The sequence below is a fragment of the Pangasianodon hypophthalmus genome, chromosome 26, assembly GCF_027358585.1.
Source record: "Pangasianodon hypophthalmus isolate fPanHyp1 chromosome 26, fPanHyp1.pri, whole genome shotgun sequence".
In the NCBI taxonomy this organism is placed as follows: Eukaryota; Metazoa; Chordata; class Actinopteri; order Siluriformes; family Pangasiidae; genus Pangasianodon; species Pangasianodon hypophthalmus.
The window spans coordinates 6,361,709-6,388,453 of record NC_069735.1 but is presented as its reverse complement, the minus strand read 5'-3'; the positions used below and the strand labels follow the sequence as shown (position 1 = coordinate 6,388,453).

General features: G+C 39.0%; 2 protein-coding genes across 2 annotated transcripts in view; one reads left to right on the top strand and one right to left on the bottom strand.

Moving 5' to 3' along the window:
- Positions 1-9,662, top strand: part of lamp1a (lysosomal associated membrane protein 1a) — a 12,909-nt gene extending 3,247 nt beyond the window's left edge. Inside the window, exons 2-9 of the mRNA XM_026932227.3 lie at positions 671-786; positions 1,496-1,706; positions 2,658-2,825; positions 3,046-3,242; positions 4,187-4,309; positions 4,408-4,474; positions 5,451-5,618; positions 6,325-9,662. Coding sequence (XP_026788028.1) covers positions 671-786; positions 1,496-1,706; positions 2,658-2,825; positions 3,046-3,242; positions 4,187-4,309; positions 4,408-4,474; positions 5,451-5,618; positions 6,325-6,464 — 1,190 coding nt within the window. The 3' untranslated portion in view covers positions 6,465-9,662. The remainder of the gene's footprint in view (positions 1-670; positions 787-1,495; positions 1,707-2,657; positions 2,826-3,045; positions 3,243-4,186; positions 4,310-4,407; positions 4,475-5,450; positions 5,619-6,324) is intronic.
- Positions 9,663-10,636: 974 nt separating this feature from the next.
- grtp1a (growth hormone regulated TBC protein 1a) lies at positions 10,637-24,499 on the bottom strand. The gene is made up of 8 exons (XM_026932304.3): positions 23,876-24,499; positions 20,128-20,279; positions 18,089-18,247; positions 17,585-17,709; positions 16,961-17,057; positions 12,717-12,889; positions 12,046-12,231; positions 10,637-11,366 (listed from the first exon to the last, which is right to left on the bottom strand). Exons 1-8 carry the CDS (start codon positions 23,959-23,961, stop codon positions 11,274-11,276), a joined length of 1,071 nt encoding a protein of 356 aa, XP_026788105.2. The 5' UTR covers positions 23,962-24,499; the 3' UTR covers positions 10,637-11,273.
- Between the last annotated feature and the right edge of the window lie 2,246 nt (positions 24,500-26,745).

Below are 26,745 nucleotides of genomic sequence, written 5' to 3'. Positions count from 1 at the left end.
TCTATTATATATTTCATTCTGCTGTATGTAATGTCCTCACAGTGGAACTGGAAAGGGGAAACACACATTCCCTCTTTTCACAATGTCAAAAAAAAAAAAAAAAAACCCTAAAACAGCCCACAGGGTTCATAATGTTAAACTTTATGGTTAGTATATCAGTGCATACAATATCCCTCAAATATTGTATATTAATTGAAATTAATATACAGTAATATCTAACATCTTGTATTAATTAAAGCATAAATATATTAAATAATGGACAAATGAGACAGTTGTATAACCTGTAAGAATGTAATATTTCATGTGTTTCACTTGTGTTTTACTTTGTGTTTTATTGTGTTACACTGCTGTAGGAAACACTAAATGTTTAAACTATTGTGTGTGCTGCCACCACTATTAAGGCTGGCAGTGAATTATTTTGATGTAACTCTTTAATATTTAATTTAATGTTTTTTTTTGTTAGAGAAAACATGAAACAGTGCAATATAGTGTTCATTATTCACTCACTAAAACCTCCATTTAGTGTTAGACGAGGCAGTTCAGCTTAAGTCAAGGCCTGTATTGCCCTCCTGTGGTCATTAAACTTAATTGCGTTTTTCTGTGCTGGTGTCCAAGTCTGCGCACTTCGTTAAAGAAGGAAGAGGAATCATTATGACGCTCTCTGTTACAGGCTGGCTGACTGCAGCGCATGCCGTAATACTTGAAGTGAAGAATGGAAATTCGACCTGTATCAAAGCAGACATCTCAGCCAACTTCACCATCACATACCCCATCACCAATGGAACAGTATGTACACACACACCCACACACACACACCCACACACACCCACACTAATTTTAAAAGCAAATATACATTCTGTTAAGAGGTGATTAATGAGTCACAATGTCAACTGGGCTGTGAGCTAATTAGAAAGCTTCATTATTATTACTGATGATTAATAAGTATGTAGTGCTATTTGGTACCACTTTATTAATCATTGGGAAAGATGACCAACATGAATAAACATTGCTTTTCCATACAAATACTGTTTTGGTAATATTTATTTAACTGATTCCACTTTAGGGCTTTAGAAAACATTCATAACATGCATATTTACGAGATATCCCTTATCATCCTATGCAGATGTGACTGACATTTCTGTTTCTTACGTCACCAACTGAAGGCTTAACAACTGAGTTAGCAATATGCGTTATTGTAAATATTTGTTTTTCTAAAAGTAAAGCTAGGCCTGTGTTATGAAGGCTTTATGAAGACTCTAAGAAAGGACTTTAAAGTCTTACTTTTCATACAGATCCAGTTAATGTCTTTGTATTCGAATATGTTGACCACATGACAGTTAACTGACAGTTAACTGACACATGACAGTACTTAAACAGGATGCTGTGTGATGCAGTTTTAATGAAATGTAATTTTTTGCATGTTTGTCAAGTGCTTTTCCTAGTTTCACTTAAATATAGCACTGTTAATATGCGTGTCTGTGTTTCCTGTGAGCAGAAAACTGTAGTTGTGCCGCTCCCGGGATCAGCAGTAGTGGGAAATGGCAGTTCCTGTGAAGGAGACTCTCCGGACCTGCTGGCCACCTTCGGTGATGGTCACTCTCTGGGCCTGGTGTTCTCCAACGATGGCCATAGATATCACGTGGCCAACCTTAGTCTGACCTACAACCTGAGTGACAGTGCCACCTTTCCTCAGTCCACCAGCAAGGGTATGAAACACCAAACCCTCCTTTCTGTTATGCAATATCATTGTACTGCATTCTGCTCCATAATTGTCTCAAATAAAGTGCGTTTTTTTCAGGAAGGAGTTCAGAGAATTCACGATTAGTACATTTCTGAGAGCTTTAATAAGGTATATTTAGGAGTCGCAGTCCTAAGTCATTTATAATGAAGTATATATTAATATTAAGTAAAGAGTACCACATTATGGGGCGTGCTGTTCTAAGAAAACAATCAGCAATAGCGATTGAGTGATGGGACCCTCGTGTACTACAGCAATTTGCCAGCAATTGCTTTTTTTTCTATATAAATTAAAGAATGGCATGTTGTGGTTACGTTTAATGTTGTGAAACCTCTGTTATCACTTATCATCCACTTTATTAGCAAGACCTGCACATTCATGCAATTATCTAATCAGCCAATCATGTGGCAGCAGCTCGATGCAAAGAATCATGCAGGTCAAGATCTACAGTCGTTGTTAACGTCAAACATCGGAATGGGGAAAAAATGTGCCTTTGACCTTGGCAGGGTTGTTGGTGCCAGACACTGTCTGATTATTTCAGAAACTCCTGGGATTTTCACACAAATTAGTCTTTAGAGTTTACACTGAAATGATGCAGAAAACAAAAAAACCTCCACTGAATAGCAGTGTTGCATGTGGAAATGCCTTGTTGATGGCTAGACTGGCTCGAGCTGACAGGAAGGCTATGGTAAATCAAATAACCACTCTTTACAACTGTGGTGAGCAGAAAAGCATCCATGAAAGCCTAGCATGTTGAACCCTGAGGCAGACGAGTTACAACGGCATTATGTGATTCAAGAACGGGAATCTGAGGCTACAGTGGGCACAGGCTCACTGAAACTGGAAAAAGGGGGAAAAATTGGAAAAAGACCAAGTGACTGTTGGCTGAAGTTAATGTGAGTGTCTCTTATTTGTGCAGATATTACGGTGTTGACTACAAACACCTCTCCGATCTCAGCACAGCTCAATACCACCTACAGGTGTTTGAGCCCCAGCTCAGTCAATCTGGGAGGCCCTGGAGTGACGATCACATTCTTCAACCTCCACATGCAGGCCTACATGCACAGCGCCAACCTGAGTACTAACGGTACTGTAGTGCTGTTAATCACTATAATGTTTATAGTGATAGTGGTGTTTTCTTAATGCTGTTTCCTTGACCTTGTGATATGTGATGTGTATGGTATGTCTTAAGCACAGATAATGGTTTCTCTGCACATCATTTTTAAGTTTATATAAAGTCTTAGTGTATTGGCGTGATGTAAATGGTGTAATGCGCTAAATAACGTGTTGTTTTCGCATTACTTCAGAGACTGTTTGTTCAGCTGATACTCCTACCACCACTGCTGCACCCACTACCACCCCTATCACCACAGCCACCCCCATCACCCCAACCAAACCTGAGCGCGGCAACTACAGCGTTGAAAACTCCACCGGCACGGCCTGTCTTCTGGCCAGAATGGGGCTGCAGCTGAATGTAACATACTTCTCCAAATCTCAGAATAAAGTAAGGACACATGCACAGTAAGAACATCAGTCTTTAAAAAAAGTGGTAACTGTCCTTGGCATAACGTGCATTGCAACGTCAATTATTAGCAATATAAACAAAGTTTATGGGAATAGACATACAAATCACCTTATGTTTGGGGATCCTCATAATATCAGATGTGTGCACTTGAGCCATCAGAACAGAGTACACTGTTTTAATACTATTCAAATTTTCTAAATAATCACATGTGCAAAAGCAAAAAAAACTCCAATCTCCAACATTTTCTCGCCTAATATACACTATATAGCCAGAAGTTTGTGGACACTTAACCATCACACTCCTGTTTGCTTACTGAACATCCCATTCCAGATTTAGTCCCCCTTTTGCTGTTATAATATCCTCCACTCTGCTCGGAAGGCTTTCCAGTAGATTTTCAGCCACAAGAGCATTAGTGAGGTCAGGCACCGCTCAGACGTCATGTCAGGCGGGAAGGCCTGGGTCGCAGTCAGTGTTCCAGTTCATCCCAAAGGTTGAGGTCAGGGGTCTGTGCAGGACACTCGAGTTCTTCCACTCCAACTTTGGAAAACCATGCCTTCATGGAGCTTGAAGTGTGCACAGGGGCATTGTCATGCTGGAACAGGTTTGCGCCTCATCGTTCCAGTGAAGGGAGATTGTAATGCTACAGCATACAAAGACATTCGATACAATTGTGTGTTTCCAACTTTGTAGCAACAGTTTGGGAAAGAACCACATATGGGTGTGATGATCAGGTGTCCACAAACTTTTGGCCATATAGTGTAAGTGTATCAAAACACATTTTAACACCGTATGTTTGACAGCATAGTGTAGTATCTGTAAGTTCTACAATGTCATTATGTTATACCTCATGTCGTGAGTATAAATAGTGAGTGTGTTTTGAACACAAGTGATTGGCTAAACTTTGACTCTCAACACAATTCCAGACTATTGTGGTGATAACGAACGTGCAGCCCAATAAGACGCATATCTCTGGGTCATGTGAATCCACAAGTGCTACTCTGCTGCTGACTGGAGAGCTCGCCAACCTCAGCTTCGCATTCACATTGGTGAGGGTCTTAAACACACTCACACAAACCCGTCCTCACACTTCCTCTGTCTTCCACAGCAATGAATTCTAACACATGTCTTATCCACATATCCACAGAACTCCACCACCAATAAATATCATCTCAGCACCTTGAATATGTCTGCCAGTTGGGAAGATATGTCAGGTAAGGTACCATAGTGCTCCTTGTAATAGCTAATACTGTACGTTTTTACTGATAAGGAACTTCCACTTCCTTTACAATATATTATCTTACATATGGATCCATGCAGCTGACTGACATCAAGCCTTTTCACACCAAAATGGATGCAGTTTATTTCTTTACCAGAGGGTGAAAAACAGATACAGTTCAGCCCCATTTTGGGCAGTAGCACAATTTTACATGACAGATACTTGAAAACGGCATGCTGTAGTTCCAGGGAAGAGTTTGTCATTGTGTAAGAAAGTCAAAGTAAAAGAAAACGCTGTTAATGGACTTAGAGCACAGACAAAAATTAATTTCATCAGCTTCGACAAGAGCTTAAAGTATACAATACAGAAGATACTAGCAGCCATAATTTACATAAAACCACTGTTTGTCTTCATAAAACCTTTTTTTAATATACAGTGTATTATAAAACACCTGTGTTTTAATACCCATACAGTTGGGTCCATAAGTATTTGGACAGTGAGACAGTTTTTGTAATTTTGCCTCTGAACACCACCACAGTGGATTTGAAATGAAGCAATCAAGATGCGATTGCAGTGAAGACTTTCAACTTTAATTCAAGGAGTTTAACAAAAATATTGCATTAACAGTTCAGGAATTACAGCCATTTTTTAAATAAAAAAATGGCAAAGAAATGCAATGTACTTAGTCAGGCCGAGTCAGTCACCTGTATATACACATAACTGAAAATCATGTGACGTATGACTTGCTTCCTAATTGCTCAGTCAGTTTTCCGATAAAACACTGGAATGTAATTTGGTTCAATTTTAAAACTGATGCACCGTCACAGAGCAAGCATGTGTGTTTTATTCATTAAAATCATGTGTCCATGTGAGTGGTTAGCCCATGCAATAACGTATAATGTAATAACAATTAGCTCTTGATTATAGTTTGATTTGTGTGTGTTTGTGTGTGTGTGTGCCGGTCTCTTTAGAGCTATTCAGCGTCAGCAACAGCAGTCTACAGTACATGCAGGGAACCCTGGGCCGCTCCTACATGTGCAGTGTTGAGGAGGTTCTTCCTGTGGTCAGCACTTTCTCTCTAAACACCTTCGACCTGCAGGTGCAGCCCTTCGGCGTCCACAACAACGAGTTTGGACCAGGTACACCCCTTTAACCTGATCTGTGTCACTCTCAGAGCTGTGTTCAGTCACTTGTGTGCGTGTAACAAATATAAGATAGGCTATGATAATTAAGACACCAAATATTATCATGGACCCTCATCACTAGCAGTTGTGGTGCTGAAGGGTGTCTATGACGTGATTCCCATAGTGTTTTATTCTTCTTATCTCATAGCAGTACATATTTTTCATTAACGAACACATCACACTATTTATATGTTTATAGTTACATTTAATGATATGGAACATCAGCGTACCAAGTTATAGCAGCTATAAACAGTCATAACCTCCCCAGCCTCTCTGTTTTGTCTCTCTTGAAGATAATAGGACAAAAAAAATGCAGCTCACCATGTTACTGAGAAACCAGTAATTACTGTTATTAATCACTATTATTATTATTATTATTATTATTATTATTATTATTATTAGTCTTATGTGGAGCGTTAACTATACAAGTGAATTTTGTACAGTTACAATAAGGTATTAGAACAAGTGCATTAATATGAACCTGTGAGATCATTGGAGCCTGCACTACTGCCAGATCTGCTGTTATAGAAAATGAACCAACACCTTCTGACAAATCAGATTCAACAATATCCAAAGTGTTGTAGTCAATAGGCTGAATAATGCAACTCTAATTCTGTAACGCAGTACCTAGTTCTCATGTGCTTTTTTTTTGTTTGTTTAGCCGACGAATGTCGAATGCAGAAGGACAGCATGCTGGTGCCCATCATTGTCGGTGCCTCCCTAGCCGGCCTCGTCCTCATAGTCCTCATAGCTTACTTGGTCGGCAGGAAGAGGAGTCACGCAGGCTACCAGACCATCTAAACCACTATTGTCTGTATAGGACTATACTGTGTGTGTGTGAGTTTGAGTACTTCTTGTTTCCGGGTTGTTAAACCTTTATCTTCATTCACGCCTCTACTCTTGGAGTACATAAGAAAAAAGGCCACCTAAATATTACTACCGGCTCTGTTTCACCGACTGACTGACTGACTGACTGATTCCGAGTGTTGAGATATAGATTTGCAGGGGTCACTTGTGACTCCTGTACAGTAGGTGGCAATGTAAACCTAAAATATGGGCCAGTAATTCCTCATTAAATACAGAGAGGAAGTGTTGCCACTCTGGTACCATGTTTCCATGTAATCCAATAAACCCTAAACCAATAAACCTCGCCTTGGGAGAATAAACCCTAACTCGAAATTTCCCTCCTCTGACTAGGAAAAACCAAAGAAAATGCCCCCTCAACTTGGAATTCCTATTTGGAAAGTCAGGAAGGTCTCCTCAACCCCAGGTTTAGCATATGATGTCGTTAACTTGGTCGCTCACACCGTCAACAGTAAATAAAATGATCAATCAACACAGACACAGTAGTTGGTTACATCTCTAACACTGACCATACAGTTTGCTGTTTTGAGAAAGTACATTAGCTGGTTATCTTATTAAAAAAAAAAAAAAGCAAACAAAAAGTGCTGTCATGGCTGCATCTGTGTTTTTTCCACGATTTGTAAGCTTGAATGTGATGTGCTTGAAAATTAGATAAAAATTTCTTCCTACTTCCAAATTAAATGCAGCGTAATATTTCGTATTCAGAAGCAGGCCACTGATTGGACAGTTGAGAAGCCTGATTACAGAGGGTGGAGGTGAATATCCAGCAAAAGGGTGTTTGTCTACAATTTTCGCAGGTTTCACTGATTTGCTGTGGTTGCCACGGTGATGTAAAAGCTTTCTGGAATATCGAATAAGAACATTCAGATGTAGCTGAGGAAAGCTTAGCTTTACTGGAATACGAATGGGGAAAAATAACGTTTCATCAGAAGTAGCTACATCCAAGTTGAAAGCTGATCATTGCCGGTGGAAGTTAACAGGCAGTGATGTATTGGGGTTACACACTGGCACTATTTATCTTGAGCATTATGCCATTACTGAGCGTTATTAATTATCAGTATCAGCCACCTTTGCACTTAGCTAGCTAGCTTGCATGTTATCAACAGTGATGCCGCATTCAAATAGAGTAGAAGTCAAGAGAAGACTAGGCATGCTAGGCCACTGGGAAATATGGATACCAAGCATGAAAGCTAGCTAGTGACTTAAGCTAACACTTTGGCTAGCTAGTGCATAGCCGTTAAGGCTTTTATGCAGATAATGTAAAGGCAGAATGGCATTAGAAACAAGACAAAACTGTTGGGAATATCAACATTTTCCTCAGCTGTGTTGGTAAATCCATAAGAAAAGCTTCAGTATGATTAAAATTACAGAGTAGTTACACAGGATCAACCACAAGCTAAACTTAAGTAGTGAATAACAGAAGAATGGGCTGATACATGACCCCATTTGAATGTGGCATATGATTCAAAAGACATCAGTTTCTAGCCTCCCATCAAAGATTTGCGTAATTTGGAGGAACAGCTCACATTCTATATTAGTGACGTGTGAAAAATTCAATGGAAGTCTGGCAAAATTTAGCTTGCCTTATTTAATTAGATCCCGTTTATCATTTAATTGTGTTTTATTGATCATGGATGACCTCTTTGTACTAACATCTACTGACTTTTAAGAGGTCATTCGTAAATGGTTTTTATGTGTAATAAGTACTTGCATGGAACCTGTAAGTTTGTAAGTAACCATGTAAGTTATAAAATAGCTAAGAAGTTCCAAACATCGCTACTATGGAATTATCCAGCCTTCATGGCACAGATATTCAAGATTCAAGGCTGGGGATGTGGACTGACCTGAGCTCTGACCCACCACAATAAATTGGGAGAATTGTAAGACTTAACAGATTTTGAGAGAACAGAAGAGGAGTTAGCACATGAGTGTGTCTTGGTGTGTATGACAGAGAGACAGAGAGAGAGAGAGAGACTGATACTGATACTAGGCTTGAGGATAACGGCATCGAATGACAAAAGGCTTACAAGCTCAGGTTAAATAATTGATGCACTTGTCTCGTATTTTCTCCCAGTTAGGGAGCTTGAATTAGGGCTTGGATCTTATTCATGCTGTCTTTCTGTCGCTCTTTCTCACAGAGAAATTTAGCAAGTAAACCTTCTCAGGTTGGTGTAAGAACTTTACGCTGAAATTAATGTGAAAGCTCTCAGCGTGTTTAGAAAACTGCATCTTTTAAGCACATACTGACAGCAATTTGATATATTCAGTCATTGGTCTGTTTTGGTAACTATTAAAACACACCTCTTATGATTCACCATCTAGGACCCGTTTCACATTTTTAGGCATGACACACCAAAGACCAAAGACATCTTACTCAGTATCAGTGTGTATTTAGGCCTTGAATGGATTGGGTTAGTATGAACTCCTTTTTTACATCTAGATATATTCCACTTTGTTTTTGATTTTTCTTTTTTTAATGGTAGCCATTTTAACCTTTGTGTAGATTCCAGTGAAAAAGGGAAAACCATGATCGTCTGTACAAACCTATTATTTTACTTTCTCACCCACTGATACTAATTAACGTCGTGACCTTTGACTCCGCATGCTACAGTTACTAGTCACTTTCTATAAGGTTCTAAAATTGAGGTTTTCTCAAAGCAAATTGAATAATGACTAAGCCACAGATGCAGTTTAATTTGTTTTCATGTTACAATATATGAAAACTGTACAGCTCCTGTAGCAGAACCTAACTGGAGATGCTTTTAAGGGGGAGAAGTTACGTAATGTGGGGTGTAGCAGCTGTCTGTGTAAAGAACATTGAGGACTCTGAAATTATCTTCAGGGATATAATCATTCTCTCGAGCACATAATGGAACCTTTCTTGGTGAAATACTGAACAGGACAAAAGTCAAAGAAAGTATCTAATTTCGGTGCATGTGTTTGCTTTGCAGTTCCGATTTTTTTTCCCCTTCATTGTATACTGTACAGCAGACTTTACGCTTTTTCAAAAATGTTGCTTTGTCTAATCTCTTTTGGTTGATGGTTTGCTCATCTATAACTGCAGTGATCTGATCTTTTATTTTTGTAGAGAATATTTGTAATGCGTGGTGAGGCCAATAAATGAGGTGAACACTTTATTTGTCCTGTTGTTCCATAATTAAACAAACAGAAACTGTTGACTGGGGAACATTTTTTTTTTTATGTATAACGTTGAAGTAAATCTTCCACTGGACCACCCACATTGCATCATACCAGCTCACCTGCAGAGGTGCCAGTATGCACTACGCTGCAAACATGACAAGTGAAAATATCTTGAATATATTCACATTTATCTAGTATTTCCTATTACTAGATTATCAACAAACCAAATATAAGATTACTAAAACCTATTTCTAGACATGTTTACTAATTTCAAGCTTGAAACAGTCTCGGTCTATTGGAAGATAATTTTGCTAATATTACGCATTTATTTCTAGAAAAAAGCAAAATTATCTGCCAATAGAACAAGAAACTGTAGCAGATGGTCCCTGGAGGATGACGGGTTAGGCCCCAGCGCTCTTAACACTGTGGCCTGGGTTCGATTCCCAGCCAGGGAACCAACCCCAATGCACTTCCAGCGCCAGTCCCAAGCCCAGATAAAATTGGGGAGTGTTGCGTCAGGAAGGGCATCTGGTGTAAAAACTATGCCAAATCAAATACGTGTACCAGTGATCCGCTGTGTGCTCCCCTAATGGGAGCAGCTGAAAGATGAAGAACTTGCATTAGAGCATAATATGCATTATGCATTTTGCATTAGAGCATAAACGTCATGACACTGGAGACTCCTTCCATAAATGTTAATCTTCTCCTTTTTTAGTGTCCTTAGATTATGTCTAGCAGTTGTATAAAGGAAGCTTAGACACTCAGCTGGTTGCTTATAAATTTAAACGTTTCTGCAGATTGCAGTTAAATCTCAGTTCAACCCATAAAAGTTTTAACATTTAGGCTGTTAATTTAATTTTTTCTGCTTGCTAGGATTTTCCTGTTGGCACCTCTACACTCTGAAAATATGATCTGGGATCAGGTTGCCTTAGGTACATAATAAATAACACACACATGTAAGACCTGACTGTAATCCAGATTATTTTAATATTGTCCACTTAGAAAACTGACTACACAGAGTTCATTAGAAACTGCAGCACTGTATCACTGTAAGAAACCCTTCATTCTCTTGTTTATAAAGTGATTGCAGGTGTGATGAGAACTAATTTTACAGTTAAAATTGCCTGTACCAACAACTTAACATGTATTTCACAAACATAATTGAAAAAATTACCCAGTGTAATAATGCAACAGTACCGAGCTCTTCATTTCAGAGTAGTTTAGCAACAGTCATAAAAATCTGATAGATCCAAAAATGGTCTATCTGGAGAAATGTGCAAGGTAACCAAAATATAACTGTACAAGCTTTTGGAGGAAAGGCTACATCATGCTCATACTTTTAAAGACTTGTGCCATCACCAATTGTGACCAAAAAAAAAAAATGTCACTCAGCTCATTGACTGCAAGTCCAAATGTGGAGCGTACTGGATGTAATATTGACTAAAGCATATGACCCTGGTTTCTCACTGTAGTGTAGTTTAGTGTTGAGCTTCTATACAGGATATAGTTCGTATGAACAGTTTCAGCCATCAGATTTAAAAAAAAAAAAATAATAACAGGACAGTGCAAATACAAGTCTGGAATGTTTGAAGCATTAGGGGTGAGTCAAGATTCCTCAGCCATAATCCGTGCTCGGCACACCACCCGCAGCTTGGTGATGGTCGCCATGGAGAGGCTTCCAGGTTCTTTAAAAATGTTCTGCAAGGAGAGACAGTAAAAGAGCTGGATCAGAAAATTAGGAAGCCTGCCACAAAAGAGGAATACAAGCATGAGGTGAAGTGTTATGATGACTAAAGCCTGTAAACCTATGTTAAAAAAAGTGTGTAGCCTCTGCAACTGAAACATTTTCTACAGTCCAAACCTTTCCAAGAAGACTGTGCTTACAGGGATTAAAGTGATTAGAATGTGTAAATAAATATAAAGCATAATAAAAGATTTCGTTTTAATTATTTACCTTATGTATGCAAGTAAAGAGGTTTAGAGGATCAATACACACTGACTGTGAAAAAAAAAGAGCTACGGTCCCTATACTCACACCTACAAGGTAAGTAGATAATAAAGTGTTTAAAAATCCCAAGAAAGCTATTCTACCTGATACAACACGCACTACCATGTCAAATAATATCTGCTCTGTCCCTTTACACTGATGGATGAGGTAGAGCGGGGCTGACAAATTGTTTATACCAACAACATGCTACAAAGTGAACTGATAAAACGGTCGCTGAGTGACATTATATACCCATATATCAGACATCACTCTTAATTAATTTGACCAAAATCATTTTTTGGATCACATCAGTGTTGCCAAGGACAATGTTGAGGTATTGACTAACAGACAATATATTGTGTAGCCATAGCTCATAATGTGTAGTCATACCTGCATGAACGGGTGGCAGTCCTCCACAAAGGCTCCTTTGGTGATCTGTTTGAAACAGTCGCAGATGTCTGGGAGGCTCCGAGCCTGTGAGATCAGGGCCTGGTTGTGACGGATCAGAGTGAGCGCCACACGGAATAGGATCTTAGAGCCCTCATAGAAAAGGCAGTCCCAGATACGCAGAACAGTCTTGGAAAGTAAAAACAGAAAGTAACATTTTATAATAAAACTCTGGCTCTTTGTCCTGACTCACTGCACGTTGGTTGTCAACATAATTTGTACAGTTTCTTCATTAAGAGATGATAAAATGCTGAGAGAACTTCATCAACAATTACAAAAAGTGCTCTGACTTTAAAAAAAAAAAAAAATCCTTTAATACCTACCTTTAATAAATCTGTCCTGAGGTTAACATTTGTTTCAGAGCAACCAGTTAAATATATTGATGCAGAAAGACTCCAGGTTCAGGATTTTTAACATTACACTATATCACAATTTTTCTGCATATATTACTCCTGTTACTGTACAATGTTGTTACCATCAAGCAGGATTGTTGTTTGCTTACACAAGTTTCAAATTGGTTGCTCTTCTTCCTCACTTTAACAAATCACATCACCTCGACATCCTAATCCCATCTTGTGTTTTTCTCACTTTGCACATGATGTCCACACTCTTACCTCTACAGGGAGGATGTCAATAAAGAGGCAGATGAACCAGCGTGACACCACCAGTGTCCACATGACGTTGTGTTCCACCATGGCCTGCCAAACAGCTGGCACTTTAACCTTCACCAGCTCTCCCAGCACCTCCTGGTCTGTCTTCAGGCCCAACATGGCTGGTGTGTAGAAATCTAAGGGGGTGGAGAGTTAGCGGAGCTCAGCTGCGAGACTGCTCATTCATGCGTTGTACGGGTGTTAAGTGCAGTGGAAAGAAAGGTCAATAAAGAGCTCATAAAAGACCAAACAGTATTCAAATTTAAAAACAAACAGCTTAGTTGAGCTTATAAACCTTGTCGTCTTAATCACGCCCGTCTAACAAGTGGATGCATCGTTTAAGAGTTTTGGAACTTGTCAGATTTCACCTTGTCTCACTAGCCAGACTTCTAACATTTACTACAGTCTGGTACATTTCATCAATAATCCTGGTCAAAGCAGGTTCCCAAGTGGTGCAATGGAAAAGCAGGAGTCAGGAGTCGAAGTCTGTGGTCCTGCCCTCTGCATTACACTCTCCCTTGTCAATCAGTGCACTACTGGCCAATCATGGACTTCTGCGAGCTCATGTATGAGGAAGAGAGCCGTTAGCGCTTTCCTCTGGGTAAAAATAAAAACATGGCGAAGAGGGTGGTTGACTGACATGGCAGATGATCAACCACAAACCTTTTTATGTAACCTGTCAGCAAACATGTGAGACTGTGTTGTTTACTCACCACTAACTGCATCAAACGAAACTTTCTGCTAATAGACTCGCAAGTGGCGCAACAGAAACGTGTTTACCCTAGTGTTGGGAGATCGCGAGTTTCAATCCTGGTGCGGCCAGGAGGCCAAGAGAGCAAAATTTGGTGAGATGCTTTCTATCATGTCACCACTAGGGGTGGGGACTAGCAAGATCAAACTGAGAAGAAAGTGGAGGGGGAAAAAAATTTAATAATCTTTAAAGACAAGATTCTGAAGCTTGTGGGCTGAATAGTGTACAAAAGGTATCAGACAGATTCGGACTAGGCTGCACCAAACTGCATATCATATCATGGTTTTGCATTCTTGTTGAATGCTGTTAAGTCGAGTTGCCAGGTCCAGTACCTCAGTACCCTGGACATGCAGTATAAAGAGTTTCTGATTGTTTATTCTGCTCTGGTAAAATAGCTCAATTGTTTTCTACATCAGTTGATATAGCCATGGTGTTGTCTGCTTGTGTATCTCCTAATGTCATGAGGCAATCAACAATGCCACTTAGCTATTAGTGAAGAAAGAAAAGCGTCTGACTACACACACACACACACACACACACACACTATCAGAGATTTGTACACCCCAACACTGGTTGTATAATAGATATGTAATTTAGACTACACTTTCACATTCAGTACTTATGTTAACATAATTCCTGTACAACATTTGCCTAGAGGATTATAGGGGTTGTGACAGGATAGGACATTAATGTGGATGAGAGTGCAGGCAACTGCGGCGTGTACAGTGTGAGACATGTCTCTCTCCCAGGGTGTGACTGGTGTCTAACAGGATTTGAACAGATCAGAATCATGTGACCTGACACTAGATTTATTTATAGCTCAGGAAACGAGATGAGGTGCTGAGAATAGCTCTGGACAGGTCACCTAAACACATTCTATTCCATGCAAACACATTCATAGCTGCAGCTCCAGCCAAAGATACAGTGAGTGTACAGTAACCTGAATATACAGAATAACAACCGGAGAATTGAAGTAATTGCGGTGCAGTGGTCGTTTGCATTTGCTAAGCAAATTCATTTCATCTGTTCTTTCCATGCACAGTGCTATTTAGTGCATGCAACTGTGCCATGTTTTAACTGGCGTCTTTTATGAATGAAAGAGTGCTGTATTGATATTTTGTGTGCAGACAGACAGAGCCTTACATAAGTATTCACACCCCTGGAACTTTTCCACATTTTATAGTGTGACAACCTGGAACTGAAAGACTTAATTGCAATTATATTGCATTAATATAGAATTAACTATTTAATAAAATATTAAAGTGGGCAGATAATCAATAGTGCAAAATTATTTACAAATAAAAAAACATAAAAAGTTGTGATTATGTAAATATTCACTCCATGAAACCCATAAATTTGTTTTGGTGCAACCAGTTGTCATCAAAAGCCAGATTATTAGTTAACTAGTTGAATGTGCACATAGGGTCACATGATCTCAGTATTAATACACCTGTTCCTGGAAGGCCCCGGAGTTTGTTAGAGAACGTATCATACAAGCGCCAAGGAGCTCTCAAAAACAGTCTGGGACAAAGTTCTGGAAAAGTATCAATCAGGATACACCAAACGTCCCCTGGAACAACAATAAATCCATTACTAAAAAACAGAAAGAATATGGCACAACCACCACGCTACGTTTGGTGTATCCTGATTGATCCATGGTGGAGACTCATGCCAAAAGGCATGGTGGAGACTCAGTAAAAATGTGGAAAAGGGTTCGCTGGTCTAATGAGGCCATAACTGAACTTTCTGGCTTTAGCACAAAGCATTATATTTGGTTTAAAACCAACACTGCTTTTCACCCTTTTCACCGTGAGGCTGGAGCTGCAGCTACCAAAAGTCAGTGACAGGGTAAACAGGGTAATTATTCAGAGAAGCAAACAAGACTGGTGAGAGCCATTGCTCAGAATGGAGAAGCTGTTCACAGCTTTTCTCACCACCGTGAGAAGCAAGCCATTACTGAAAAAGTGATATGAAATGCCATATGGAGTTTGCCAAAAGGCATGGTGGAGACTCAGTAAAAATGTGGAAAAGGGTTCGCTGGTCTAATGAGGCCATAACTGAACTTTCTGGCTTTGGCACAAAGCATTATATTTGGTATAAAACCAACACTGCTTTTCACCCTAAGAACACCATCCTCACAGTGAAACATGTTGGTGGTAGCATCATTCTGTGGGAATGCTTTACTTCAGCAGGGACTGCAAAACTTGCCAGGGTTGAGGGCAAGATGGAGCCAAATCTAACACTAGAAGAAAACCTGCTCTAGTCTGCAAGGGACTTGAGACTGGAGTAAAGGGTTCACCTTCCAAAAGGACAAAAGGCCCTAATCATACTGCCAAACAGGGCTGTGAACAGGACGATAGAAAAGTGTCTATTGATAGATATGTTCCTATATCTTGTACCTCACTCGTGTCGCGAAACCCACTTTTTGGTAGCTGATTCACGTCACTAAGGTCGAAACTAGGAACTACTAGAGGTGTGCCGTAACAAAAACAAAAGCAAGCATTGAGGAGTGTGATATAGAGCAAAACCCCCCACAACACTCCAACACAGAACAAGCATCAGCCCAACTGAAAGATGAGGAACTTGCACCTAAAAAGGGATGTACTTCTGTCATTTGGGCGTGGTTTAGGTATAACAAATCAGACACTGACCACAAAATGGTCATTTGTAAAGTACGCCACAGCCTCATGAATGCATGTAGTTATTTTGTATAGATAATTTTTTTCATGAATTTTAGATAAAACATAATATATCATGATATTTATCATTTTAACATATGAAATTATCCATATTCTGATATAAGATTTTGTCCATATTGCCCAGCTCTACTGCCAAAGCTCCACTGGAGTGATTCAAAACCAAGAACCTGAAAGTATTAGAATGACCCAGTCAAAGGCCAGATCTGAATCTGCTGCAAGACTTGAATTCTCTTTCCAATACTGAGCAATTTTCGCTTCTGATGTGCAAAGCTAATAGAGACATATCCCAGGAGACGTGTAGCTGTAACTGTAGCCAAATGTGGTTCTGCCAAGTATTGGGGGTGATTAGCTATACAACCAACAAATGTCTGCTTTTTTGTTTAATTGACCTTCGTGTCACGAAAGTATTTTGCACCTTCAAATGTTTGCTTGATTGTTTAAGCCTTCAAGATTGTTTAAGTCAAATTGTACAAATCCAGACAGATGTTCCATTATAATCGTTATTCAAACCAAAAAAGCAGAGGTCCGATGATAGCGTGAGGTGATTGTGTGTGGTCCTGGTGTGATCTGATTTTGTAAAAAATGTGTCTGATACATTTGCTGTTTTTATTTTGTGAGAAACAAGTGACATTAACAAAATAGAGAGACAATTTACTAGCCACTTAATTGTTAGTTGCAGCCCTCATTTTATTACATGAATCGTGCAACATATATTCAAATCAATTCAATGATTTGCAATAAATTCAAATTGCACAAACCTGGAAGTATCCTGCCTAGCAAAGCCTCCATCAGCCAGAAGGACTTCTCTTCATCTTTGGTGATGATGAGGAGGTACCCAGCAATAAAGTTCATCCCCTGTAAGAGCGGGAATTATGAAGGACTGAGAAGCAGGAAGACAACAGAACACATCATAACACTAATCACAGGATACCATAGAACCAGACAGAAAGTTTGCCTTCAATGCTAAAAAAGTTTCATGAAGTTTCATGAAGAATGAAAAATAGTGGAAAATCGAGGTTAGGTTCAACAGGAACAAGCCTCACAGCAGGCAAATTTGTGAATTTGCAAATTGCAAATCTGATGTCAGGTGCTACAGAAATGTTGACTGTCAATGCAAAAGACTTTTTGTGCGTCAGGACATTGACACACCCAGAAACCAGACGAGTATGTTGCAATACAACCACTATACGTTGACTAAATGGCATCATCCTGAAACCTGCGTCAATCTTTCCGTATCTTCGCTTCAAAGATTAACTTGGACCTAAAACTTCTTTGGTACTCCCATGAGAAGGTCATGTGCCCATCATGCAGCTGACAGCGGGACATTTTACCCTAAATCAGCAAAGGAGGGAGATCAAAGTTTATAGTGGAAAATCCTTTACCTGACAATATCCCACTGCCTTGTTGTGGTGTCCGTACGCCACCAGAACGTTATACAAGGGCTTCTGCAGGCACGGCTCCGCCGTCTTCCGGAACTGCACGTTGTCTGGGAACGTCCTGTGCAAATCTGTGGACAAAGTGCTGGTCTAGGCGTGTGCTCAATGTCAAAAGAATACAAATACTACGTTTCAGTGAAAAATGAGAGCCAGTAGGATCAGTTAGTGTCATCCAAATCACTTCTTGCTGTTTGGTGGCCATCAGCTGCCATTTAAAGACATACTGGCATATCATGATGAGGAATTCTCTGGTAACATTATGTTATGCCAGTATAGAATAAGGAGAAACATCTCTTTCTTAACAAGTCCATCATAATCTGTAGAAGTTTGCCTAAACAAATTTATTTGATATCATCCACTAGTGAGCAGATTCACACTGTTCCACCCGTAGTTGTCAGAAATATTCCACCCGTAGTTGTCTCCTGATCATGAGGTGAGGGTCATACCAACCTGTGCGGATGGTCTCCACGAGTTTAGGGTCATGTTGCGCCTGGAGGAGTGAATTGTAGTAGCCTGGATTCTTCTCCATCTGCTCCTGGGAGCCGCTTGCTGCCATCCAGATCAGAGCTCGGTATTCGTTTGGGATCCCTTTCCGTACATAACGCTTTACTGTGAGGGACACATACAAGGTCATGATTAGTGCCAAAAAAAGATAGTGGGTTCCCAGTCCCTGTGTTCTGCATGCATCTCTTTCTACCCTCTAGAAAGGCCATTCAAGGGCTACTTCAATAATGAAGTCAAGCAGCCCGGAAATAGTCCATAACAGATGCTCTCAATATTTGCAGTAACAGGGAAATAGCCGAGGAACATGAGGACACATAATAAAAAGTAGAACTCGACGCCAACTGCGTCGACAGGGATACCACTGCCACAAGTCTAGTCCTTCTTGTTACTAATTTGTATGACAGAAATAGCCTTAAAATATACTTCAAACAGGAAGAAAAATTATTTCAGACATACGACCTTGCTGTAATGTTGACTCTGTTTGGACCAATTCAAAATCTATTCATCATCTGCTGGTTACAGTGATAATTCCATATAAAATCCTACAAACTTTCAACCAATCGATCTTGAGATTTCGCGTTAATGAGAATCTTGGAGGGTAGGACAACACCTCAGTGGGGGAGGCATAACAAAGTTGTTTTTTGATGGATATCTTGTTATTGCTTACATTTCCTTCTGTCAGTCATGTTACAGTCAGAGATGTGAATATGGCCAAAAATAGAACCAAAATAGAACCAAACAGGTCACACTCTGATTTTAAACAAAAATTTCTCAGACTTCCTGTCATCGGCCGTCTTCGGTTCCAATGGCACCAAAAAAGGCTGCCAGTGAGCATGTCGCATTATGAACAGTGCTTTGTGTAAAAACTCAACCTTGACATCATGTGTGAAAGACCCATAAACAATGACAGGTGAGCTGAACTGCTGCCCACCATGTTTCTTTTGATCTCATTTGTTCTGTGATATTCCAGGTTCCAAGAGTCGAGATCTGACGGTGTGTATTGTTTAATTTTAGGCAAATCATGTCATTTGTGTGGGTGTGGGAGGGTTTAACATGTCATTAAGACAATCCAGGACAAAAAAAATCAGTGTAATCTGTCATTCTCTCTAGGGTCTCGCACATTTTCCATATTGGTTAGGACTGTATAATGTTGTAGGCTTTCGAGTCGAGCTATGGCCCTCTCCCAACAGCCTAAAGTTTTCATGGAGATGTGTGAATGCAGCATATAGCAGTTAATAATTCATCAACTACATAAATAACTAACCTTTCACTTCACTGGAAAACATCACTGTGATAATGTATCATCATCATCATCATAAGTAGTCTTGCTAAAAACAGCTGTCAATAGAGTATAATAGCAGCTGAATAACCATAGCATGATCTGTCTGTAGTTTAGGGGAAAAATGAGAACAAACACTTGCATAATTTGAGGCAAAATGCTTATCTGTTTCCTCTCAAAGCAACCAATATATATTACTTGCTTTTTCACAAGCAGACATTCTCGGGGTCTGTAGTCGATCATTGAAAGTGACGGATGCTTTCTGTTATGGGTCAGTATTACTGTTGTTAAACCATGTTATCCTGTTGCACTTTGTACAAGGTCACTTTGCAGTTTGTGTATGTAGTGAGCTTGCAAAACAGATGAAAATCTACATAAATACCTCACATCTGAACCTCGGTAATAGAGTAGTTGACTGTTGATGGGCTTTTGACCCATCTCTACTCAAAATAAGCTGGAAAAAAAGCATGTCCCTACTCCAACACACTTATCAGGCAATTACCAAGTCCTTCATCAACGCAATTAACACGTAAACAAGCACAGCACTGTAAACCACTGCTCTACCATAAAAAAAAACACAGTTTCAAATGGGGCTAATGGACCAAATATACAAAGCTATGCATAGTGATGGTGTATTAAACAGGTAGGTCAGTTTGTAGGTACATGTTATTCAGAGCCTTTAAATAAGTTAAGAGCCCACACTCACGTTTAAGATTCTTCTCGATGCGTCTTTTCCCCTGCAGCAGTTTTGACCACTTGATTGACCTTTTAGTGAGAACAGCCAAATAGTCGGACATGAGCTCCTCATAGGACTCGTAATCAAAGTCGTTAGACCTCTCAAAGCCATACGGATCCACGCTGTGGAGACATGGAGTTCAATAAGAGAGTGCACAAAGAAGGGTGAAGACAAATACACCAACATCAATTACTTATTCAGCTTTGGACAAAAACTGTGCTGTGACAAGAACACTGAGAAACTGGCTAAAAGCAACAGACAACAACAAATGTAAATCTTAGAGAAATCTTAACAGACGAAATGTAAAGAAGTAATGCAAAATGGACTTTTTTCCACTGTTCTATTAATATTTATTTAAATTTATTAAATATTTATTTTCCCCATGTTCTATTAATATTTAATAATGGCTGTTCTTTTGATTTAACAGTTTTTACAATACAGTTTTTTTTTTAATTTAAATTCAGATGTCAGATATATGATCTAATACTTGTCTCAGTTATAAGAAATCTCACATATACTTTTGGAAAATTTATTCACAGGTCCAGATCCAATTCCTTCTGCTGGCTGGAAGCAGGTGTGTACTCAGGTTAGAGTGGAAATAGTGGAAAAAGTCATTTAAACAAGTTTGTAGCAACAAGTTGAACATAGTCTCTGTAAGACATACATTACAAACACAATGATGCCATTTCTTTCCATTTGCATGGAAAATGTAAATACTAAACTAATGAAGCTTTATGCATCAGCTGATACTAGATACAGATACGACAGCTGATATCCCGTGTTTACATTTATTATCTGTGTTTTGTCAGGCAATGTGCTTGAATTCTTCAGTCATAAAACAATAAATATAACCTAGCTTCCAGCCCCAGCTTTTTTATCAGATGTGTCAGACACAGTGTTACGGATTTGCAAATGGGAGATCACACTGTACCGGATCTGATACTTATCTAGTATTTCAGGCCACTATTAGCTCAATACTTCATCAGTGCATCTCTAATAAATATAAAGGCAGCTTTACACTGTGCTATAACAGCAGTATTGTAAATGTATTGCCTGTCACGCTGTACGAGGTAATGGCAGTAAAACCTTGGTCAAATTCTGGGGCAAAATATGCAATATCTTTTATGTTCACATTTAAAACACAAATAAGATTCTCTAATGATAAATCTACAATCCAACACAGAGATGACCTCCTGCTATTGGTGACTTTTCAGATACTCACTGCTGAACAATGCCAGAACTCGCCTGTTGGTCACGAAGGCACTAAACACGTCGTATTCAGTAATCCAAGACCAAGAATTTTAACACAACCGAGGAACGTTTCAAAATCTGTGACTGTTTTCTGCAACAGCATTATCAAGACAAAATCGAACCAAGTAAAGCAGCCTTAACTTTTAAAGTTCATGTACACCAATGTTAGTAAAAATGTAAAAAGTGCTAGACCAGAACATAAGGCTTTAAGTTAATATTCCTCACTAATATTTATTTATTGTAATTTATATTAAGATTATTAACAGTGTGCGTTGGTCTTGGGTTGTTTGTACAAGCAAGAAGCCGAGCAATCAGAATTAATTATACAATAAAATAATAAACACCGGCTGCGTCCCAAACGATAAGTATAACACTATTTTAGCATATTATTTAGTGTGGTAGTATGCTATTGGGACAGAACCACACTGTCCCTAGGTACACATCATGTCTTTTAAGCTAATACAACCATAATTTGGACTTTTAGTACCTATGAATACTAAGCTACGAGAAGATAATATCAGGAGGAATACAGGTTTCTGAGGGATGAGTTAAAAAGCCAAACAGCTCAAAGTAACAATATGCTTAGTATCTCCCGAAATGAACATTTTAGCAATTAATTTAAGACACTACTGGTAATAAGGACAAGCTGATCACGACAATAATTTCTCAGATTTTTTTACATCTATAACATGTCTTCTCTTATAAACACTACTAACTCCAGTGGAAACCATGTTAAAGTATAATGTATTTTTAAACAGGTTTTCTCAAAATCATTTTTTTCTATATTCAAAGCCAAACATTTCTTTGCAGATGATCTACATTAATGAAATTTGATTTCAAGTTAAAAGGATATTACAGAGGAATTTTCCAAGATATTGATTATTGTTGAATTTATGATAGACTTTATACTGGAAATGGCATAAAATTGTTTTTTTTTTCTTGATTAAACAAAAAAGAAATGACATTCCAACAAACAATCTTTCTATTGAGGGCAACTTCACAGCAAATAAATAAATATTTTAATTCTAACAGCAAATGACTAGATTTTTCATTTTATTAAGTATGCAAATATATGCATATTTAATTAGATGAAGCTTCACTGGCATAAATAAACATACTTTTTTTTTTGAAAAAAAGATCCAATACAAAAAATATTTATCAGTAATAAACTGGTGAAGATTGATTGCAATATTTATTATTATTTATTCTATATTTAAAAAGTACTCTATTCACCTGTAGTGTCTCTTTAGCTGTGTTTTAAAAGAGTGATCTGGGAAGACGGATGTGTCACTAAAACCGTCACTAAAACCGGGAGGAACTCGGGCTGGCGTTGGTGTTTAGCTTCTCCTCAGAAAGCAAGTGTGTCTTGTGAGATGTGATTACAAAATGTACACATATTACCATCATCTCAGTTACTATACTGTACATATTCACCCCTGATCTAGGCATTTTATGTACAGGGTGTCCAAAATGTCAGAAACCAATGAGAATAATATGTTGAGCAACATCATGATACAGTATCTGAGAAAATGCGTAGGGTGTAAAGGTGAACATATGTTGTAGATCATATGTTGTAAATAATAAATACAAAATTAAGTATATAATATAATACATAATATATGTATTTTTACTCTCATTAAATAAAAATGGACATCTCGGACACCCTGTATTTTAAGGTAGGAGTCAGTAAGTTAAAAGTAAACACCTAAAGTGTGACCTAAATCTCACAATGAAAAAGTGGCAACTTTTTAATGTTTTACTGATGGATAAACTTCAATCATTTAACTAAGAAGAATATTCTTCTTCTCAGTTCATGAGTTAAAAACAGAACTCAGAATGAAAAGAGTTAAAAACAGAACTCAGAATGAATGGAGTGTTATAGTATATTGTTCATGTAAGAAATAGGCTTTTGTCCATCCAGCCATCCATCCATTCTCTGTACCGCTTATCCTACACAGGGTCGCGGGGAGCCTGGAGCCTGTCCCAGGGGACTCGGGGCACAAAGCAGGGGACAATAGACCCCCTCTGCCCAATAGACAGGGTGCCAACCCCAGGACACACACACATTCAAACACTACAGACAATCTGGAAATGCCAGTCAGCCTACAGAGCATGTCTTCGGCCTGGGGGAGGAAACCGGAGTACCCAGAGGGAACCCCCGAGGGAGGCGGGATTCGAACCCCCAACCCATGGGAATATTCATTCTCATGTATATTACCTTTTCCTAGGTCAAAGGTCAAATGTTGTACACTACAAACAATTTTAGAAATCTAGTTTGTGGATGTTGTAAATCTATAAAACATTGTTAATTTTTTACTGACATTTGTATTTTTCCATAACAAGGTCGCCTGAGAGATACTGAAGAGACATTGAAGAGATACTGAAGAGACATTGAAGAGATACTGAAGAGACATTGAAGAGATACTGAAGAGATAGATGAGAATTGAGGTGAAAGTGGGAGGTATACCTGGACACTCTCTCCCTGGCTGTACTCGGGACGTTGATGCGGAGCTGAGGCTGCTGCGGTGCGCGCGTGCCGTTTGCCTTCTCCATCGTGCGTGTTTCACCCGCAGCTTTTCACGCACAGCTCTCCCGCCTTCATATTAAAGCCAGATCTCATCTCAGCACATATCCAGCAGTTAGGTGTACTGGGTGTATTAGTCGCAGGAGGAGGTGAAACACTCCCAGTGAAGTCCAGAGCTCAGGGAGAAGTTTATTACTGGCTGAGCTTCACCAGAAAACGCATGAAAACGCAAGAAAACGCTGAATAAGCACCGTGTGTTCTCCACATTGTCTAGTTTCTCAGTCTCACCGCGCGCACACGCGCGCGCGCACACACACAGCACCCGGCGTCCATGAACCTGTCCTGTCCTGAGATACAGAGACAAGCTTCCACTTTACACCGTGTGTCTCTGTGTTCCCGAGCTGTGTTCACTCCTAACTCATCCTCACGCTAAACATCCAACCGCATTTGTTCTATCCAAACACGCAACAGCGCGGCTTCATCCCGCACGCGCACGCACGCACGGACCCCTGATCGCACTGAGCCACGCTCGCCTGAGCAGTCGGTTTCGCGAGCTCAAGGGCAGACGTCAATCAATCCGCGGAGGCGGGGCTCTGGAGTGGCCCTAGGCCACGCCCCTCCCGGAAGATGTTCCATAGGCACACAGCGCCCTCAATGGGCTCTATACAGTAGAGAGCACTATACCAGGGTGAACACACAAGCAGGAAACTCAACCTTCAGGAATCCTAGAGATTCATGGGTGTGTAATGCAAATATTTAAATATTAAACACATTCAGAACATAAGTTATATTTAATGACAGGAGCCATCACCTGACTTTACCAAGGTTCACAATAACACTTAATTTGCATATTGCCTTAAGTTTCACAATACCTCCGTAGATAGTCCAGTGTGTATATCCAATGTGTAATGTGTGTCCAGTGTGTAAAGATTTGCACCTCCCAAAAGCAGGCTTATGCTCACATCTCACCCTTTCTTCAGTAGATCAGAAGTCTGACCTGCATCTGTACCTAAGAACTGCAGCTGTAATCATAAAGACTGTCCTATGCTCATCCCATTCCCAATACACTCATACTGAATATCCTTTCAACACACTTAGCATTGTGTGACTGTATAATATACACTTGTAGAAGAGTAATGATTTATATTCTCACTATCCGGTGTCAGAAGAGGATGGGTTTCCTTCCTCACGATGTCTCAGGGAGTTTTTCCTTGCCACTGTCGGTTCTAACTCACTTTATTTTTGAACTCTGTGCGTAAAATCATTGCGATAAAAGACATTGTTTCAACACACTTTTTCTAGTTGTATTAAATATCAGTTAGATTCAAGACATTTTAAAGCTTATTTTTAAGGTATTCTGCTTTTTAAATAAAAAAAAAATTAGACAACTTAGGAGAAACACATTTGTGTAACCAGCATCATTTTAAACCTATTAAATTCAAGAAATCATTTAATTAGATTTAAAACTATAATAACAAAATGTCATAAAAAATAACAACAGTACTAATAATGTAAAAATAATATCATTTCAGACTCCATGCCACAGACACGTCATAGACCCTTGTGAGTCTCTAGACTCCATTTTAAGAACCATGTTTTAGTGATGGATGGGATCAAGTAGCCAAAGCGTGGGCCTGGCATGACAGGATAATTTACCTCTCAGAATTTGTCTATAAATTATTTTCATTAACCGCACGATCTTATCTTTGAATTTACACCATGGTCAAGATTTGTATGTTAAATCACTACATCTTTTCACTAATGTTCTGCATTTCTATGTGTATGATGAGCCTGGTGTATGCACCCTGCTGTTCCAATCATTCTCTATCCTCTTCCTCTTCTCATCCCTCTGCTGTTGTGGAAACAGGCTCAAAGTAGATTAGTGTCATATCCATTTGTCCTGACGACTTCATGATGCTCTGCTTAATATTCCTCAGCATGATTATTTCTTGTTCATCATATCATTACAAGAAGTGGAAAGTACATCTTTAGGGTTTTATATGTAGTTTATGATATGCCTAAAAGGCATGGTTTTAACAGGGACGCAGGATTTGAGGAAGTGCTGGGTTTTCTGTAATTATTACAGTGCTCTAGTGATTATAATGGAAATCTGATCTATGCATAGTTAGCCATGTGTGCAATGCTGGTAATCTGACAAGAATTTCTGTTTCTCAAGAATTTCTGTTTCTCAAGATTTTGGATAACACTTAACAGTTGACTATTAGGTGTACACTCTTCATGGCCTTTCGGAATTTAACACCTTAGTGGAAAGACATTTCTAAAAATTTCATGGTTCACAAAAGTCTGACAAAATATACTCCTGGAGAAAAGCCTTGTCAGATTAACTGGGATCCGGGTCAGTTTCCAGGAAACAGATTAAGTCTATTCCTAGACTAAAGTAGGATTCATCTGTGACAAAACACCAAACCATTGTCTGTTTCTGTAAATTTTTTAATATAAAAATGAATAGGTTAATATTTAAATATAACATATATAATATAAATACTATAACAAATAATATAACAAACCATTTAAGCAGTAATACAGCATACAATTTCCACTGAGTTGTGCAACAGACACACCTTTGTTTATAGTGTGTGTGTGTGTGTGTGTGTGTGTGTGTGTGTGTGTGTGTGTGTGTTCTTAAAGGAACCCTGCCCAAAATATAAGTTTGAATTATTTTTTCAATGAAACATTCAATAAAAAAATCTTTAAATCATTTTGATTGGTTTAATATTGCTTTGTTTGGATATTTGGATATTTTTAAATGACTGTACTCAATTGAGTAAACATGGAATATAAAATTCTATTTT